Source organism: Carex rostrata, chromosome 28 (genome assembly GCF_964058835.1).
Source record: "Carex rostrata chromosome 28, lpCarRost1.2, whole genome shotgun sequence".
NCBI lineage: Eukaryota > Viridiplantae > Streptophyta > Magnoliopsida > Poales > Cyperaceae > Carex > Carex rostrata.
In genome coordinates, this window is record NC_135945.1 from 702,860 (window position 1) to 722,338 (window position 19,479).

The following is a 19,479-nucleotide window of genomic DNA, read 5'->3' on the forward strand; positions in this document are numbered from 1 at the left end:
ATTTCCAAGATGAATTTCAAACACAACATATATTTGGCTTAACTCGATCAATTAGGGCTTGTAGCAATTGCAGATGTTCTTTCGAGCTGAACCCTTTATCAAACCCACATCTGTAGGGTTACTGACACCTACAGATGGCCAACCGCTGGACCCTTTATCTGACACCCATCTGCAATCGCTTGGCTTAACAGTTTATTAAGGTCTGGTTCAAATCATATAAAGAAAATCCTCGTTGGAATCATTCCAATAGTCGTAATAGTCAATTGACCTTCCAAATGCATTAACACGTAGGAGAATGCCACCGAGCCACAGACGTTACACATGTCACCCACGATTTCCAATCACATCTCAGAACATAATCACCTCCCTCGTCCCAACCGGTACTGGGAACATCGAGGGCCGTTCACCTAAGGCCATTTAGGATCCTGGGAATCCAAGTCAGCATACAGCCCGACTTGGCAAATTCATTGGATCCAAGTGCTTAACTTCGTAAATCCATTCACATACATATCCAAATCAAATCGTGGTGACTTTCAATCAAATCAGATCATAATAGATCGACACAACCTACAACCATACCAGCATGTAAATCACTCAAGTCACATCAATTCGAGTTTAATTTGATTGGGCTATGCAAATGCTATACACAATTCAATGATGCAATCAATGATATTCAACATGACAAACGAAAACACAGTTTAATTCCTAAAAATAAAGTATCAAACAAGTCCAAGAATCCCGCACCTTATTATGATGAGCGTACCGCTTAGTTACGGATCGGGCGTCTCGAATTACCTCGCGATATCTTGCTCGACTGAGCCTACACCTATATTATACGATTACTTGGTTTAGTTCGGTTACATTCTCAAAACTTAAGTTCCAAAAGCCGTCTTTCAATTCGTCAATTCTTTTATACCTTTTGGCTCATTTATAATCATTTTAATTCAAGTCCAATTCCAAAATTATATATATATGGTCGACCCTTATATAAACTTTCACCTTATTACACTTTGGTCCATTGGACGTATCAATTATTTTATTCCAATTCAATTTAATTAAAGACCCATAATTTAGTAAAGGTTTAAGCCTCCTATTTAAAATTTACAATTCATTTCAGGTTCATTATAACTATTTTCACTTTCAAAGCCCATGTATAAAATTTTCATGCATGTCATACATTTTAATCCAATGGCCTACTTATTTAATTCAGTCCAATGCATACATAAACAAAGGCCCCCAATTCGTTTAATCAATTCATCCACAAGCCAACAGTAACGGTCACGGCCTAATTTATCACATATACAAATTTGGTCCTGAATTACACAATTTCACAAGGTCAATCATTTTACAATTCTAATCTCGATTTATGACAATTTAGGAGAAAGGCCACTGCCATTGCAGTTACTGGTAAGCCATTAAAATACACACAGAACCAGCAAAACAGGTCAGAACAGGCCAGCAAAACAGGTCAGAACAGCCTCAACAAGGCACAACAAGGCACAAGCCACAAGTTAGCACCTTTGCCGGGAAAATCAACAACCCGAGAGAAAAGGTGTAATTAACTACAATTCCCTCAACAAAATACAATCAATTGAACAAGAGTCTCGATAATTTATCCGATTAGAGCTAGCCTGGTATGGAAAGAGCAAAGGGGAAAGGGGAATCGACACCGGAGCAATAACAACCAGCACTTAGCACGGCTCAGCACCAACCAAGCATCAGAACAGCACGAATCAAGCACCGAGACAGCACCAATCGAGCATCAAGGCAACACCAATCAAACACCGAGATGGCACCCCTCAACCCTAATTCCTAGGGTTTCATGAGAGGGGAGGGGAGGCGGGAAAAGGGAAAGAGGGGGCGGGTGATGGAGGTTTCCTGAACCGAGAAGGAGAGAGATAGGAGAGGGTGTGGTGGCGGCCGGGGGTGGCCGTGGCAGCGACACAAGGGGAGAGGCGGAGCTACTGTTTTGGCGTAGAAGAGAGGAGAGGGGGCGGGTGGCTGGGCTCTCACGGACGGAGAGGAAGAGAGGAGAGAACGGGGGCGGGTCCGGTGGGGTTCGCCGGTGACGGGAGGGGGCAGAGCCCCTGTCTCTTTTTTTTTTTTTTTTCTTTGGCGTAGAAGAAGAAGGGGGGGGGCGCTGATTTGGGGGGGGGGGGGTTCTGTCACGTAGAGGGAGAGGAGAGAAAGAGAGAAGGGAGAGTATTAAAGGGCTGCTTCAAGATTCGTGCTAGATTAGATCGGACGACCAAGATAATTGCAGAGTTTATTAATTTACAAAGGAAGCTCTAATTTATTCAATCCAATGAATGGTATTATATCAAGATTTGTGTATCTATCTCTCAATTTTTTTTTTTAGAATTCGAATAATTCGATATCAATTGTATATCTCCATATATATATATTTATTTAATTAAACTTCCATAATTCATTAATAAACGAGATTTATAAATTTCATAATTTATGTGTACAAATAATTCGTATTGTTATATGTTAATCTAGATTTCAACTAGGTCATTTATTTACACGAATCAATTTATTTTATTTCTAAATCTCTAAATTTTATTATACATAATTTCATACATTATTTATATTTTGAAATTTTAGTTTCGTTTTAGTCGGTCAGAAAATTTCTGAACAATCGTTAAGTTAATTAAAACTTTTTATTTAAGCCAATTGATCGATTTATCAATTTAATCAAGTTTTAAAATTTCGGAATGTAACAAGTAACAATAAAGAAGGAAGGACCTTAAAAAAATTAAGAAAATAAAGAAGGAAGATCTATTTAAAACTATTTTTAATTTAATAATATTATAATAATAGTAGTGGACCTGATTTGCACATTAATGATTTATAGAGTGCCACTTGAATATGGGTATTCTATAGAATCCCAATAGAAATTGTAGAATTCTAATGGTGATATTGTTCTAATTATTTGCAACGTACCGTTGCAAAAAACAGTGTTCATCTATTAATTGTAAAAAAAAATTATGAAAAAATATAATATTTTTTTGAAATAAAAGTTGAAGATCAAGCCAAAAAATTATTTAATATTTACAAATAATTATATATTCCTTGTGAATTTCAAAGAATATTGTCTTTGATGTTAGATCAAATACTGGTTCTAAATATATATATATATATATATATATATATATATATATATATATAGAGTTAGGCTGGGGTGCTATGGATAGCATAGTGGCCTCTATGCTACGGCTCAATATTCGAGTTTTCAAAATCCAAACGGTCGATCCGAACCGTTCATCTTATTCTCCATATTAATATCTGCTTGGAGACCAAATTTTACATTTTTCTGAATTTTTTTACTATTTATTAAGTATTTTACAAAATTGTTGATCCAACGGTGGCTGCACAAAACAGTAAAACCGTTGGATTAGCGATTTTCAAAATGGCTTAATAAAAAGTAAAAAAATTCAGAAAATTATAAAATTTGGTCTCCAAGCAGATATTAATATGGAGAATAAGATGAACGGTTCGGATCGACCGTTTGGATTTTGAAAACTCAAATATTGAGCCGTAGCATAGAGGCCACTATGCTATCCATAGCACCCAGCCTAACTCTCTCTCTATATATATATATAGAGAGAGATATGGGCTATGGTGGTGTGCATTGGACCATAAATCACCGATTCAAAGTCCAAATGACCGATCCAAACCGTTCATCTTGTTCTCCATATTAATATGTGCTTGGAGATCAAATTTTACATTTTTTGGAATTTTTTTACTATTTATTAAGCCACTTTGAAAATCGCTGATCCAACGGTGGCTTCTGATTTTACTGTTCCAAACAGTAACCGTTGGATCAGTGATTTTCAAAGTGGCTTAATAAATAGTAAAAAAATTCCAAAAAATGTAAAATTTGGTCTCCAAGCACATATTAATATGGAGAACAAGATGAACGGTTTGGATCGGTCATTTGGACTTTGAATCGGTGATTTATGGTCCAATGCACACCATGGCCTATGCATTGCAATGCACCATAGCCCATCTATATATATATATATATATATATATATCATGTTATATTATATTATATTGTAACTAATAATAACTATAGTTCTATTTTGGAAAGCTACCTAATGCGACCCAAACTATTGTATTTTTAACTTACTTTGCGTTAATTTATATGTAGAAATTGCTCCATCAAGATTTTCGAACTAAAGATAGAACAGTTCTCACCCAATAATCCTATCCAAATTTTTAAGCCTATGGCGGTCGCGTTTGAACGCGTTCTGTGCCAACCGAACATGAAAATTTTATGTTGAACCAAATTAGCTTGAATTCTGCATCTAAATAAAAAATTTGAGTTAGTTCAGTGGATTCGGACTTCTGGGTTCCTTTTCTAATCAAACGGTCCACAACAGTCAGGGAACACCAGGTCCACAGAACAATATTCCAAGAGGAGACAACTCCAGCCTGAATGCGCCAATGAATAAGCCTAAAGATTTTATTGACCAATAGGAGAAAGCGAAAGCATCATCAACTCATCATTCATTCACCAATCGTTGTAACGCCAAAAGTATTCCTCTCATCATATCACTTACAATAAACAACTGACAGCCCCATAGGATTGCCTAGACAAAAGAGAAATGAATCCAAGGTGACGCTCCGACCATTCGACCTGACCGACCTGGACGACTTCTACGTGTGGGCCTCCGACGATCTGGTCAGCGAATGGTGATGCTTTGACACTTACACCTACAAAGAAGATCTGCTCAATTTCATGAAGGGCTTTGTGTTGCCCCACCCCTGGATGCGTGCATCTGCTACTACGGCTGCCCGGTTGGCGCCGTCATCGTACTTTGTATTTTTCATGGTGTTACATTTTCTTGATGATATTAGAAGTTGCTATAGTTATCCTCAAACCAAAACTAAAACTGATAAAGTAATGATCCAAAGTTCCAAATAGTGATTAATAAAGTTCGAAATTAGAAACTAAAAGAGCAGTAATACTCATTTTGGCCCAGTTGGAATTTTAATTTTGAAGAACAAATGCATGGCTCCCTTATTGTTTGAAATCATCAAGGTTAGATTAATTAACTACAAAATCTGATTAAACATAAATCATGCTGATCAAATGGCTGGTTTCGTTTGTTTAAACTGGACATTACATGAGCTATAATTCCTGTAGAAAATTTTACCAAGAAATAATTTCAAGTCTAAACGATTAATTAAAGAAAAGAACTTGAATAAATGAAAATGTAAATGTTGATTTAAAATTTTATTAATAGGTGACACCCCATAGAGGCGAGGCCCAGTTCCGTGGTGAACTAGGTTACATGCTGGCAACACAGTACTGGGGAAAGGGAATTGTAACAAAGGCAGTACAGTTGGTGCTGAAACTAATATTTGAAGACTTGAAGGATATAGAGAGAATTCTAGCATTGGTTAATTTGGAGAATGTGAGATCGCAAAAGGGTTTTAGAAAAGTCTGGGTTTACAAAAGATGGTGTTTTGAGGAAATATTTGATTCACAAAGGCATGATCAAGGATAAAGTTTTGTATAGTTTCATATCTACTGATCCTTTGGTATGATAGAAGGAACTTTATACTTTATTTTTAGTTGTGGATGTTTAGATTTTTAATTGAAATTGTTTAACTAAGAAACTAATACAAATCTCTGAAAATAATAAATAAAAAATAATAATAATAATAATAGTAATAGTAATAATAATAATAATAATAATAATAATAATAATAATAATAATAATAATAATAATAATAATAATAATAATAATAATATAGTATCGATTCATAATAAATCTTATATTCCTTGAGTACAAATTAAAATATAAAAATTATAAGAATGGTTCGAATACATGTAATAGTGATTATGTGTTTAAATGCATATTTTCAAGTATACGTAATATTTGTACAGATATTCATCAGCCAGATCTGTGAAATAATCCAATTCAAATATATTGCTGCTGCTCTAAATCTTTGTTATCTAATATTTGATTTATCTTTATCGGTTACAATATTAGACATGATCGAATATTGCATTCTTGAACGTGTAATAATCTGGTGGTTTCCTGTGTAAAGGAACCCTTTCAGTGTCTCGTATGCGTAGTGCATCATTGGAGAATTTAATCTAATTATTCCAGCCTAATAAAAAGGAATAAAAAAGAATTACTGAGACATCGTAATAAGTTTATTAATTTTCTCTGATATTTTGTTGTAAATATTTAGGAAATCATGTAAAAGTTTGAATATAGTATCTGATGTAAAATAAAAATATGCTTATTTGCTAAGAACTTGTTTTGCTTTATTGCTATAAATAATAAATAACAATTAGTACCATTTATATAATTTAAGTAGTATTGAAAAAAATAAGACATGTATGATAGATCATGCAAAACACTCCTCTCCTCCTTTGTACACACAAGGAACTAGTTGCAAAGTCAATTTATAATAAAGATTAAAAATTATCAAACTTTTTGGGTGATTCAAAAATACTGAAAACACCGGGCTGAAGAAATATGAAACTGAGAAAATATTACCTGCTTTAATATCCTTAATTTTTTACTGCCTTCCCTCTAGCTATCTGTACTCCAAACCAAATGACATGTTAAAGACATATTAAAGACATCTACACGTAAATAACATTCCTTAAATGATATACATGTTTTTTATTATCTTTTTGACATATTCAAGGACAAATAACATCCTTTAAAAGGTATTAAAAATAGAAAGAAATGAAGAGATAACTAATTAATTATCAATCAATCTAAAAATTCTTAATGATATTTAAAAAATAAAAAGAAATCATGACCAATCAAAAAGATGATACAATTTGCAAGTGATGAGTACGTGTCTAAACAAATTTAAATTATCTATGCATTGAAAAACATAAAAGAGATGCAAAAAATTAAAAGAAAATAGACAATTTGATTGGAGGGCTGATTTTATTGACTAATATGAGAAAGCAAAGGCATCATCAAGTCATTAGTCATTCATCAGTCATTGTAACGCCAAAAAGTATTCCTCCTTCATGCACTATGATTATAGCAGTGAGCACAGAAGTGGCTTCTATAACTAGGTGGAAAGATTCAAGTGACGGAAGTAGACCAGTGAAGGCACGAGGCGGGTGGTACTGGTGGAGGAACCGATGGTTATACTTATACCGGAGGTTTTGGAGAGGAAGAAGGGTAAAGGACGCGAAGGCGAGAAAAGGACTATTTGTCTATTCGTGACACACACACAAATGTGTCACTGTATATATGCTGATAGGGCCATGTTCCGTGGCCCATATAGCCTCAATCTGGGCTATGAACAAGGACGGGATTAGGACCTCGTTCTGCGAGGCCAATCCGGGATACAATGCAAAGTCCACGATTAAGGCCCATAATCAACTGGCCCAATAAACGGCTTAGATAGCCTACGCTTCAGGGGATAAAAGCCCCCGAAGCTTCCTTGAGTTAAATTAACCACTTATAACTAGTAGCCACGCCGGTTACTGACCTCGTCCTCCTAACGGCCACGATCACACGAGTATAAGTGGCCACGTTCACATAACCGTATAACGGATTCACGTTCTGCCTTACCCTGGCAGGGGGAAGGCGGTACGTAGAGAATGCTATATAAGGCCATCCCTTTCATGGGGAAAAGGGGACCAAGAGATACACACTTACTCTCTTACATACTTGCTCTCTGACACACTTACTCTCTTACACTCATTCTCCGAGATATCAGATAGGACAGAGTACGATATCTCCGAGATCCTTTCCCCTATCTTCTAGGTACTTCACAGACCTCCGAGATTTGGGATCCGAGATCATCCCTTGATCTCCCTGGATTGTTCTTCCCTCGGCCTGCAACCTATAGCAGGGCGAGCCTAAGTCGACCCAATTTTAGCATACGGCCTGTTACCTGACATAGCCCGTATCAACCACCGTGGGGCCCTCCTTACCAAAGAGCGACATGGCTACCAACACGCGTAAACCACCCAACAACACCGACGACCTTAACCGGCTCTCTGAACTCATTTCGAAGATGCCGGAGTCCACTCAGGGTGATATTGCCTCCCTTCCCAGAATTGCCGATTACCCAGCAGGGGATAGGGACCCTTCCGCGGGGCCCGGGATTGTCGCCCCTGTCCATAACCCGGACCGACCGAAGGATGGAGTGACTCACCCCGCAGGACATTCTCAGGAAGCCAACCTTACCCGCCGTTCCAGAAGAGTGAAAGTGAAACGTACACCTCACAAGACGGCCGATACGCCCCAGGGGAATATGCCGCCTTGGCTTCCCCCTCATCCTTACTTGCCTTGGTATCCCTACCACTACCCTTACGTGACTCCTCCCGCGGATCCTACCCTGCAGCCGGGCCCAATGGCGACTCCTTATCCTTTTGCCGCGTTGCCCCCTTCACAACCCTGTCACCCAACGACCAACATCCTCCGTAATGGCCGAATGGATAATGAACCCGCCGGGAGATCACCAGTGATGACGGGGCGAAACCTCCTGCCCGATTTTGATCAAGAACAGTCGGAAGACGAGGATGGGCATGAAGCTCGGACTACGGAAGGTGGTGGAGGAGACAACGACAACGATGGTGACGATGAAGGAGACGAAGACTGGAGCGAAGATAGGTCCGAGGAAAGCGAAAAGGAAGGTTATAGCACCGGGAAGGATACCTCGGACACAGGTAGCACGGCACCTAAGGGAGGACCGACTATCACCCGACGTTCCAACCGAGGACCTTCCGCTACTTTTCGCAGTAACCACCGTCGACCCACTCCGCCCCGAACTCAGTCAACAGCCGTTGACATGGCGACCATCCGGGATTTAGTAAATAAAGGAGTCGCTCGGGAGTTGGCTGGGATGGAAGTCGGAAGGAGCACGGAGTGCAATAAACCTTTCGGCGTCAACAAGGGACCGTTTTCTAAGTATATTTACCAGGCATCCATGGCGGACTTCAAGTATCCTGCTACATTGCCGAATTTCTGAGGAAGCGGAGATACACAGGACCCCCATAATTTCGTGCATAGCTTTCAAGAACGACTTCGCCTCGTCGGAGCCACAGACCCGATCATGTGCAGAGTCTTCACTACGTGCTTATCGGGTGAAGCATGGGATTGGTACATGGGACTACCCCGTGGATCCATCAGAAAGTTCAAACATCTCGCCAAGCGCTTCCTAGAGCGATACACCGTCATCAAACCCCCTCAGGTAACATGCGAGATGCTCCAGGATATTGTACAAGAACCCGGGGAGAGAACCAGAACATTCGTCAATCGCTTCATACAAAAGTCGCGAAGGATCCAAAACTTGAATGAAGAGTTTGCCGTGGCCGCGATCAAGAAAGGGCTTCGTAAAGGTGGCCCCGGCACCCTAAGGTACGACGCATGCCGCAAGAATGTCAAGACCCTCAGGGAATTCGCAACTTTCGCGGAAGGGTACATCCGGGCTGAAGAAGATGAAGACGGTTCCGAGCGGCCGAGGTCTCAATCCCCCCGAAAGATAGTCCCACCTGAGAGGCCGAAGAAAGAAAGAACGAGTGGCCAGAACCCCCCCCGGAGATTGCCGCGAGAATGCGATGAAGGACGCATGGATTTGGGTGATGAAAGGTACCGTCCGCATTTCACCCGCTATGCCCCCTTCGTCAGGAAGAGAAACGAAATGTTCCACATCGTGAGGGACAGGTTTGAGCTGCCACCCCCCTTGCCCCGAGGTTTATTCGAAATACGAGACATCAACAAACGGTGCTTGTATCATAACTCTGATGGCCATTCCACAGGCGATTGCCTCCAGCTCAAGGATGTGCTGGAAAAATTGGCACGCGAAGGGAAATTGACTGAGTTTATCAACCCCGACTTCTATAAGAAATACATGTGGCAGTATAACGGCCGGGCACGAGATTTTAAGAAGAAGACCAGAAGATTTTAAGAAGAAGACCAGAAGAATGCGGTTACCCTACCGACGAGAGACAGAAGATAGGAGACCAGAAGGAGCTAATAGGAATAGCGGCAATGAAAGACCTCATCAGCCCGTGAGGCCGCAGAGTCTGGTCATTAACGTGATTAGCGGGGGAAGCTTACACATCACGCGTAAACGTTTACCCCGAAACAAAGCCAAGCCGTTCTCGACCACATTAATCTCGGATATACCTCCCGACAGAAAGAGACCTCGGGCTAATGAGGAAATTTACTTCTCGGAAAAAGATAAAGGGAATATAATTGGGCCACATGATGACCCGATCGTCCTCAGTTTTAAAATAGGCACACACCGGGTTCGACGAATCATGATCGATACCGGTAGCTCCGCAGATATCTTGTATTGTCCCGCCTTTAAGGAAATGAAATTGAAATCCGAGATGCTCCAAAAGATCACCACACCGTTGATTGGTTTTACGGGAGATACCTTGCGACCAAAGGGCATGATTCGGCTTAAAGTCGCCTTTGGTACCCAGCCAAGGATTATTGAAACAATGGTAGATTTTCTGGTTGTCGACGCCCCCTCGGCATACAATGCGATACTTGGTCGCGGAACCTTAAACCGGATAGGGGCGATCGTATCTTCTCCCCACCTAAAAATCAAGTTCTACACAGATCAGGGCATTGGGGAAGAATGCGGGCAACATCGCTTCCGATATCCATCCAGCGCTCGGATCATTAACGTCCACGGGCCATTGGAAGACACCCCTCCAGGGACAAGCAATGTCGCAGGAGTCGGCACTGAAGAAATGGTCCCAAGGCTTCGCCACCTGCCCTAAGGGATTTCGCATCTTATCCTTCTTCCTGTCTCAAGTGAACCCGGGAAGGGCAGAGGCGTAGCTATCTGCCTTTTTGATAGGCACGAACCCACAACGACGGGGATCGAAAGGATAAATTTTGCTCAACCTTTTCAATTCCTTATAAATGGCCGATTTCGTTAGATTGCCTGTAGCAATCCTAGCGGCATCGGTGAAGGCCCTACTGTTGAGAAATTCGTCCAAAGTTTTTCGGAATATCTCTTCCTCCCGACTTGCGACGCTTTCCTTCATTTTGCCCAACTCTTCATCACGGGCAACCGCATTCTTCTCTAGCTCGGCAATCCGGGAATGAGCCTTCGCCAGCTCCTATTCCTTCTGAGTCAGCGCGGATTGCTGCCTCTGGAGGGTTCCTTTGAAATTTTCAATTTCCCATTTATAGGAGCGAATTTCCTCCAATCTGATATTGGCAAGACGGTTCCGGCTCAGCATTTGGTCCTTGAAGAAGTCCCTTTCGATAATAGCCGAAGTAGACTGCGGAACACCGGGCTTTGGAGCCTCCAGCTGAAGGGCCTCCTTCTCGAATTTATCCCAGAGACACCCGTTAATAACCCCGGCATGATGATTATAAAACATCGCCATGCCGAGGGCGCCCCGAGGATCTAGCTCGACCAGTCTCCGCTCTTCCAACGACGAGGTCACGCGAAAAGCCTCCCGTGCAAACCGCGCCCGCTCTTCGTCAGTAGGAGTAAGGTTCCACTGCATATCGTTAAATCCCGGCAAATAAACTCCCAGACTATCGGGATACTCTCTCGGAAGGTGCGTCTTCCACACCGTTCCCTTTCCCTTTTTGGAATCAGGGATAATTGCTTGGAGTGGCTCGCGGAACTCTCCCTCGAGTTCCTCGGGAGATAGAGAAGATGCGGGGAGTCGACTTGCCCCGATGGGAGCCGAAATAGGACTCGTCCCCGGAGTACCCCGAGCTAGGGTCAAAGTAGTTGGGGGACGCTTCGGCAACGACCTCTTGGTGGCGGGGTCCTCGGAGGATTTCCTCTTCTTGGAAGATTCGGTGGCAGCCTCCTTTTCTTTCTCCGCTGCACTAGGTCTTGGGACAGGAGGTCGGGAAGACGAACCTCGCCCGTCCTTTGGCTCAGAAGTAGCAGCACTCGGGGTCGGTGACGAAGTTTTGGGAGCCGTCCGAGAAGAATCCTTCACAGCTCCTGCGAACAATTTGTTCGCTGGGTCGAGTGGTAGTGGGAGCGAGGACTTAAATTGGTACGCAGGGCGCATGCTTCCAAATACTGCAAACATAGCCAAAGAGGAAAGAGGGAAGATAAATGATAAAGCATGATGAGATGATAATAGCAAATGATATGCAAATACCTACAGACTTGGTACGAAACGAAGGGGACACTAACATTTAACAAAGGCAGTAACGAGGTCCATTCGGATCTTGTCGGCAGAAGAGAGAGAAAACACCAACTCCATGGCCTCTTTCTTGGCTTTTTGGAGAGTGGAAGAGGCTTCTCCAAAGGTCTTCATTCCGTCCGAACACCCCGCCAGCTGTCCAACTCATCCGAATTCTTCAGGTACACCAACGCCTGATTCCAGTCATCAAACTTATTCCATTTCGCGGCCCTAGTGGTGTCAAAGAGACAAGGGCTGGGATTCCTCTTCCTTATCCCAACATAACAACCGTTCATCCATAATTGGTTGAAGAAAGTCCAGAATACGGGGACAGTCGGTCTGTGATTCCCAAGTTCAGAAGAGAATTGCTTGAACATTTCTTCAAAACTAGCGATATAGCACCACGCCGCGGCTGGGATTTGTGCCGGGGCGACATCGAGGTTGGCTAGCAGCCTCCTAACAAATGGCGACAACGGTAATTTAAAGCCGCAGTGGGGCATTTTCCAATAGATAGCGACCCCTTTCTCGGAGTCATGGGCCCGGTCATTTGGGCCAGGAACGGTACAACGAACCTTGTCCCGAGGGAATTCCGCCCTCTGCTCCTCGGGGACGAGGGCTTCGTAAAAGCCATCCAAATATTTTTCCGCCCTCACCTCCGCTTTGGAACTAATTTTGGCCGATTCAGGAAAAACGAGGTCATTGGGGTATACTGGGCGACCAACGAAGTCCAGATCCTTCTTCTTCGTGGCCCGGCTAGAAGAGGCCTCGGCGGCTAACTTGACTTTCTTACGAGGGGGTTCCGACTCTTCCGGTTCTCCCCCTTCCCCACCATGATGACCCTCAAATTCGAGACTTAGGTCCTCGTCTTCTTCCAAAGGATTTGAGCTACCCGAAGTGGTTGCTTCGCTATCCTCCTCGGAATCTGTACCACTACGAGCTTCTCTCACTTGACCCCGCAAGGGGCGAAGAGGAGGTATCATCGGACCTTTACCGCCACCATGATGGGGGCGAGGTAAACCTAGACTTACAGACCGCTCCGGGTCAGCTCCCTCAGCCGACCGAGGTGAAGAAGCTTCTTGAGAAAAGACCCAGGGACTGCCAGATGTATTGGCCATATCGCTGGGTTATAAGACAACAGAGGAATAGGTGTACTTTGATATACAGAGGGTCAAGCGTGCTTTTACAATCCCTAGGTAAGCCGGGTTAGGTATACCGAGCTCGCTAATAGCCCGTGACCACTACCAGAGCTAAAACTATAAAACACGAGTTAATACAGAAAGATTTACCTCGGGCGATTTTGATACGGGGTTAAACGTTTCGTGCGACGTACGTATACTGGATTTAACAGGGTGATGTTCCGAGATAAACCCTAAGCAAGTTCACAAAGTGACCCTGGAGAGGGGGTGCAGTGCTTTATATAGCCGCGCTGTGCATGTTGGGCGCCAACTTCGAGGATCAGGAAGGCAGTCTCTTCGTGGTGAACTTGGTGTATGCCTGTCCCATCAGTATCATTACTGTCACTTGACACGTGGCACTCTTTAACTCGTCGCGGCGATAACTCTAATGACCCTTCCTCGAATTCCGTTTCGCGCCGTTTGGTGAGTTTGACTAGCGCCCGATTGGATGAAGCCCACCTCACGCGTCCTTTGAACTCCCAACGAACCGAGGTTATATATACCTCACGTTTCTGATCCGCTATCCCGGGACAAGACTGATATCAGCTTTGATACCTTTTTGTGCCCGACTTGCATCTCCCAGTGTCACCTCTTCCCTCCTTACAGCCTTGAATAATCGTAGGGGGTTAGAAATCTTTTGTTTACTTTCCTTTCCCCCGATGTATAAGCTATAGGAGGACTACTTTGTGCTTTGATGTGATTCATGCAAGGATTGTATGAAAGGACCCATCTCCTACTTTCCGAGATTAGGTTGCCATAATAATTTAGTTATATCCACTCTTCCATTTTCCCGTATTATGAAAAATAGTGACGCTTCGATTTCCGAGAACATTTGATGTTTTCTGACTGGTATTCCGGTCAAAACTTGAAAATATGAGACGTCGTATCAATTAAATGACGCCGCCTTGGGAATTTAAAGGTTCTCGTCAAATCTGGTCAAAACTGATGACGCCTCGTTTTACCGAGGCACGAGGGTTTCTATGGGTCCCGCTACATTTATTACCGTTATGATAACATTTCCACCTATAAATATCCTCACATTGCGACAGGCAGAGGCATGTTCTAACTCACCCTCCCTCTTCCTATCCCGGAGAAATATCCACTATGCCCCTCACACGAGCGGCTCTTAAACGTAAATTACTAGGGGCAAAGCCCGAGGGTTCCACCTCGCGGCTTCCCCCTAATGCCCCTTCCGGTTTACCCCAACCCGGAATTAGGGCCCGAATAACCCCGGAAGTTAAAACAAGGTTATTACAATATTGGGATCCTGAGACTTTAGAGTGGGTTATTGATAACGAGAAACTCACCCTCGGTGACCTCCTCGAGATGGGGATGAACTTGGAACAACCCCCCGAGGAGGACGACGTTAATTGGGCCGCGCTAGAACGAAGTAGTTCGGACGAAGAAGACCCCCGCAATTAGATGTTGGGCCGCGCGAGATGTGTATGGTGTTCCCCTCTTAACCTGTGAGGTATGCGGGCAATTAGATGTTGGGACTCGCATACCATCTTGCTGGTATTGTGGGAAAAAAGCACATGCTTCGTGTTTGCGGTGGATCGCCAAGGAGGACCCCCGCAAGCCGGGACATTTCCTGTGGCAGTGTCCACCTCCGCCACGGGTATGGTTCCTGGAGGGATAGCGCGCCTACATGCTTCCTTCCCCTGTTAGGCCCATCTCGTCGGATGTGACGATTGTTGTTGTCCAGAAACGACATCACACTCGACTTTTTGCCAAGCACGGGAACCGTAGTGCAGGCGGGGCATAAGTATTTTTCCTTTCGTTGTAGACTAATAGGTCTAGTTATTTACTTTTGTTGTCGACTAATATGACCATATCTAATGTTTCGACTTGTGAATGAAATATTCTGCTTTTTTCATTTTCATATTTGTACCTCGGGGGCTCTACCCCGGGGTGAACAATGATCCATACCGATTCCTTTCCCTCCGTTTATCCCACGATATTTTCATTTACCATTCAAGCTTAAAAAAAAAATATATATATATATATATATATATAATAATAAATTTATCGCGTTTGTATGAACTGTTATATATAATCTGAAAACATCGAACATAGGCCGCTAAACTCAGAAAATACGCTATGAGTACCCACCTCGGACAAAATCCGGACAACAGCGTTTCTTCCCGAGATAAGGTAGATTTTTGTCCGACGTGCAAACAGTATGGGAAACGACAAGAAATGTTTACGTGATTGGAATGCAAAGAAGCATGGCATCCTCCCTGTATAACGGAATACCTACCAAAGGATAAGGATGACTCGGGGTGGCGAACCTTCTTTTGCCAGCCCTGCGCGAAATATTTATCCAAACGACGATATACTTCGAAAAGGAAATACAAACAATGTAAGGTGGGAAAAGTAATAAGAAATGTTTAGTTTTCATCCCGAGATACTTTATTTTTAGGCCTTAATATTCGTAAATAACTTCAAGTCAAAAGCATCTGTATACGATATCTTTTGACTTCGGGGGCTAATGATAGGGCCATGTTCCGTGGCCCATATAGCCTCAATCTGGGCTATGAACAAGGCCGGGATTAGGACATCGTTCTGCGAGGCCAACCCGGGATACAATGCAAAGTCCACGATTAAGGCCCATAATCAACTGGCCCAATAAACGACTTAGATAGTCTACGCTTCGGGGGATAAAAGCCCCCGAAGCTTCCTTGAGTTAAATTAACCACTTATAACTGGTAGCCACGCCGGTTACTGACCTCGTCCTCCTAACGGCCACGATCACACGAGTATAAGTGGCCACGTTCACATAACCGTATAACGGATTCACGTTCTGCCTTACCCTGGCAGGGGGAAGGCGGTACGTAGAGAATGCTATATAAGGCCATCCCTTTCATGGGGAAAAGGGGACCAAGAGATACACACTTACTCTCTTACATACTTACTCTCTGACACACTTACTCTCTTACACTCATTCTCCGAGATATCAGATAGGACAGAGTACGATATCTCCGAGATCCTTTCCCCTATCTTCTAGGTACTTCACAGACCTCCGAGATTTGGGATCCGAGATCATCCCTTGATCTCCCTGGATTGTTCTTCCCTCGGCCTGCAACCTATAGCAGGGCGAGCCTAAGTCGACCCAATTTTAGCATACGGCCTGTTACCTGACATAGCCCGTATCATATGCATACAGCAAAATGATCCATTTGGGACCGCTTTTGAGACCAATCTGATCGCCGGTCACAGAAGATCCACAAAAAAATAAAAAAAAAGAAGCAGTGGAGACGGATTTGATCAATAGCTTTCTGGGACCGGCGCCCACACCTTCTGGGACCCATTTATCCCGGTGACTGGAGGGTGCCCCCTAAAAAATCCCCACGTCTCTCTCTATCTCTCCCTCTCCGTCTCCCACGTTTTGTTAGGGTTAGCAAAAAAAAAAAAATCTGCGCGTTTCTAAACCCATCGCCGCCTCTCACCACTGCATCGTCGCTAACCCTTTTTCTAACCACGCATTTCTAATTAACAAGGTTAGACAGAGAGAGAGAGGCGTCCCTCCCTCGCCATCCCTCCTTTTTTCTAAAAATTCCAGTCTCTACTAACCCTATTCCGTCCCTCAATCGCCGTCTCTCTCTCTGCCTTGCCGTGTGCTGCTTGTCTCTCTCTGTCTTGCCGCCTCCTCCTGGTAAACTCTTATCGATCTCTCTATTTTTCTAAAAAAAATTGTTCCAAAAGAAAAACTAAGTTAAATAGTGAATGGTGCAGTCGTCGGATCGAGCCAGGACTGAGGGAGAGGTGCTAGATCGAGACCCCCTCCTTAATTTGCTCGATTCTCTTCATACTGGTATACGTCCTTTTGTCTTTTGAAGTTTTGTTTTGTTTGATTTGGATAAAATAGCCATTAGTGCTTACTTAAAGCTTGAATTCGAGCTTGCAGGCCTGGTTTTTCTATCTTTATGTCAATTTGACTGGTACATACTTCATACTTGCAGCTGTTATGTCAATTTTATGAAATTGGAATTTTTTCTTGATGCTATCTGAGATGACTTTTGAACTGTTGAAGGGGTAAGCTACTAGGATGTTGAGATTGATGAAATTATGAACTCTAGCGGTCTTGAGTTTAAGCCCCTATTGGCACAGTATGGAATTCAGATCCAGTGCATTACTTGGTAATACTACTGCAAATTTTGTAATTTTATTATACATTTTATATGCTGGAAACTAATGATTTTGTTTTTAAACTTTGATTTTTGAAATGAATTTCTTTATCAGATCTATTTATTATAGTTCTCTTCAATCTCTAAAGTAGGGTATTATTTATTTCTAATTAATAGAACAAATTTTTTATATCTTAAATAAATATAGGTTAGCAAAGCTGGAGGAGCTAATTCGGGAGAAGGCACCCTATGCAGCCAAAGCAGTAAAGCACAAGGAGGATTACAACAAAAAGATGGATGCTTACAACAATATGATCTCAAGCACAAGGAGGTATTTCATGTTTCTACATTGTTTCTCAAAAATCTGATCTAAGGGGCTCATATATTTTCTTCAAAGTTAAGAAAATAAATGTAGTATTACATTATTACTTATGTAAATTTGTATCATTAGCTACTATTATTTATTTCTAATCAATGCCAGGCACTTGAAAATGGCTATTTTTTCTACATTTACCATGCTGTCACCAACTGTTATGTTGATTTTTATGATTTTCATGCTGTAAAACTGCCCCAATTATGAAAGTTAACAGAATCTGATGGAGATTGTTTTTTATTTTTGCAAATAACCCTAGAGATAGCATCCGCTACTCATTTACCAAATGTTAAACCAACCTTTAAATTATTATAATGGAAAACTTATTTTTTGTTAAATGTTGACTATTTTGCCCCTGGTTTGTATACGTCATTTTCCTATGATCTAGTTTAAGCTAAAAGGGGAAAAAGATTTAATTGCCAGGTTCTAATTCTGTCTATTGGTAGAAAGCTATTTGACCAAATATAATAAAATGTTTTTATATTTGAAAGCTGGCCAGTACCAGCCCCATAGTTTATAGCAGGAAAAATTATCACAATGCTGGTAAGTAGTACCACTGCTCAAATAAACAGCAACCATGAATTTTTTTTCTCTTCTTTTGAAAGATTTTAGATGATGGAAGTGTGAGTGCTAAACCGAGAAATAAATCCAAGAGTGAGCTTCTAGTTCGTCTATATGGCACTTATGAATAGTGAGTTCCAATCTTTTCCTTTATATTTTCATGTACAATTTTATTATGCTTTATCTTAATTCACTTTACCCTTTGCCACTTGTAGCCTGTATGTGGATGACTCTAAATCAAATTCTGAATTTGAAGATGTAAGTTGAAATCCCCCTGTAATTTTCTCTCATCTGTTTAAATTTTTTGTAAATGCAACTAGTTTAGTTCATGAATCTGTAGGTGTTGAAGAGAAAATAAGACCATGAACAGTTACTTATTTGAGGCTCATGTTCAACAATCGACACTTAATTGAGGTTTACTTTCGAGTTATATACAAAGGCTTTTCTTGCTTTTAAATTCGATCTCTTCTTTTTGTTTTTTTAAGTGGGTTGATGAGGTAATTCAGTTGTTTACCAGCTCCAAGTTGGAATTGATATCCAGTTGTTTACTAAATGCGCCTTTTCTAACTCATTTTGTTATTTTGTTATTTTATTGTTGCTCACTGATGCGTCCAAAGGTAACTTCGTCGACTTTTAGGATGCCCGGTGTGGTTTGGGCTCGTCCCCCTCACTCGGCCGTCCACTCCCGTTGATTGATTGCCATATCTTCAATCATAGCCATGGCTTGTTCCGGATCCATTCGTGACATGTTATCCCCTGCAGCTGAATTTAAATGAGTTTTAGTAGCTATTGTGCAACCCCCATAAAAGAATTGAAAGAGTAACCACATGTCAAGGCCATGGTTAGGGCATAAGCGTTGGAGCTCCGCCCATCGGTCCCATGCCTCAGTTAGAGACTCCCCCTCGGCTTGCTTGAATGTTGTGATCTTCGTCCGAAAATGTTGGGTTTTGGATGGAGGAAAGTATTTTCCTAAGAACAACTTCTCCATGTCGTCCCATGTCTCGATGTGGTCTCGGTTGACGGTTCGTAGCCACGTTCTTGCATTGTCTCGGAGGGACAAGTGGAAGCATTTGAGTTTCAGGTTGTCTAGATCATCCCCTTCTCGCGCAAAAATGCCGCAAT

The 19,479-nt window shown here is 42.2% G+C and overlaps 1 protein-coding gene and 2 long non-coding RNA genes across 3 annotated transcripts; all 3 read left to right on the forward strand.

The window, feature by feature from the left end:
- The first annotated feature begins 4,463 nt into the window (after window positions 1–4,463).
- LOC144545890 (uncharacterized) lies at window positions 4,464–5,578 on the forward strand. The gene is made up of 2 exons (XR_013508618.1): window positions 4,464–4,821; window positions 5,256–5,578. It is a non-coding gene; the product is annotated as an uncharacterized LOC144545890 (long non-coding RNA).
- Window positions 5,579–9,108: 3,530 nt separating this feature from the next.
- On the forward strand, window positions 9,109–9,912 carry LOC144545466 (uncharacterized). The gene has a single exon (XM_078294041.1). The coding sequence runs from the start codon at window positions 9,109–9,111 to the stop codon at window positions 9,910–9,912; it is 804 nt and encodes a 267-aa protein (XP_078150167.1).
- Window positions 9,913–17,525: 7,613 nt separating this feature from the next.
- Window positions 17,526–18,703, forward strand: LOC144545989 (uncharacterized). The gene is made up of 3 exons (XR_013508656.1): window positions 17,526–17,754; window positions 18,402–18,487; window positions 18,573–18,703. It is a non-coding gene; the product is annotated as an uncharacterized LOC144545989 (long non-coding RNA).
- The last annotated feature ends 776 nt before the right edge of the window (window positions 18,704–19,479 follow it).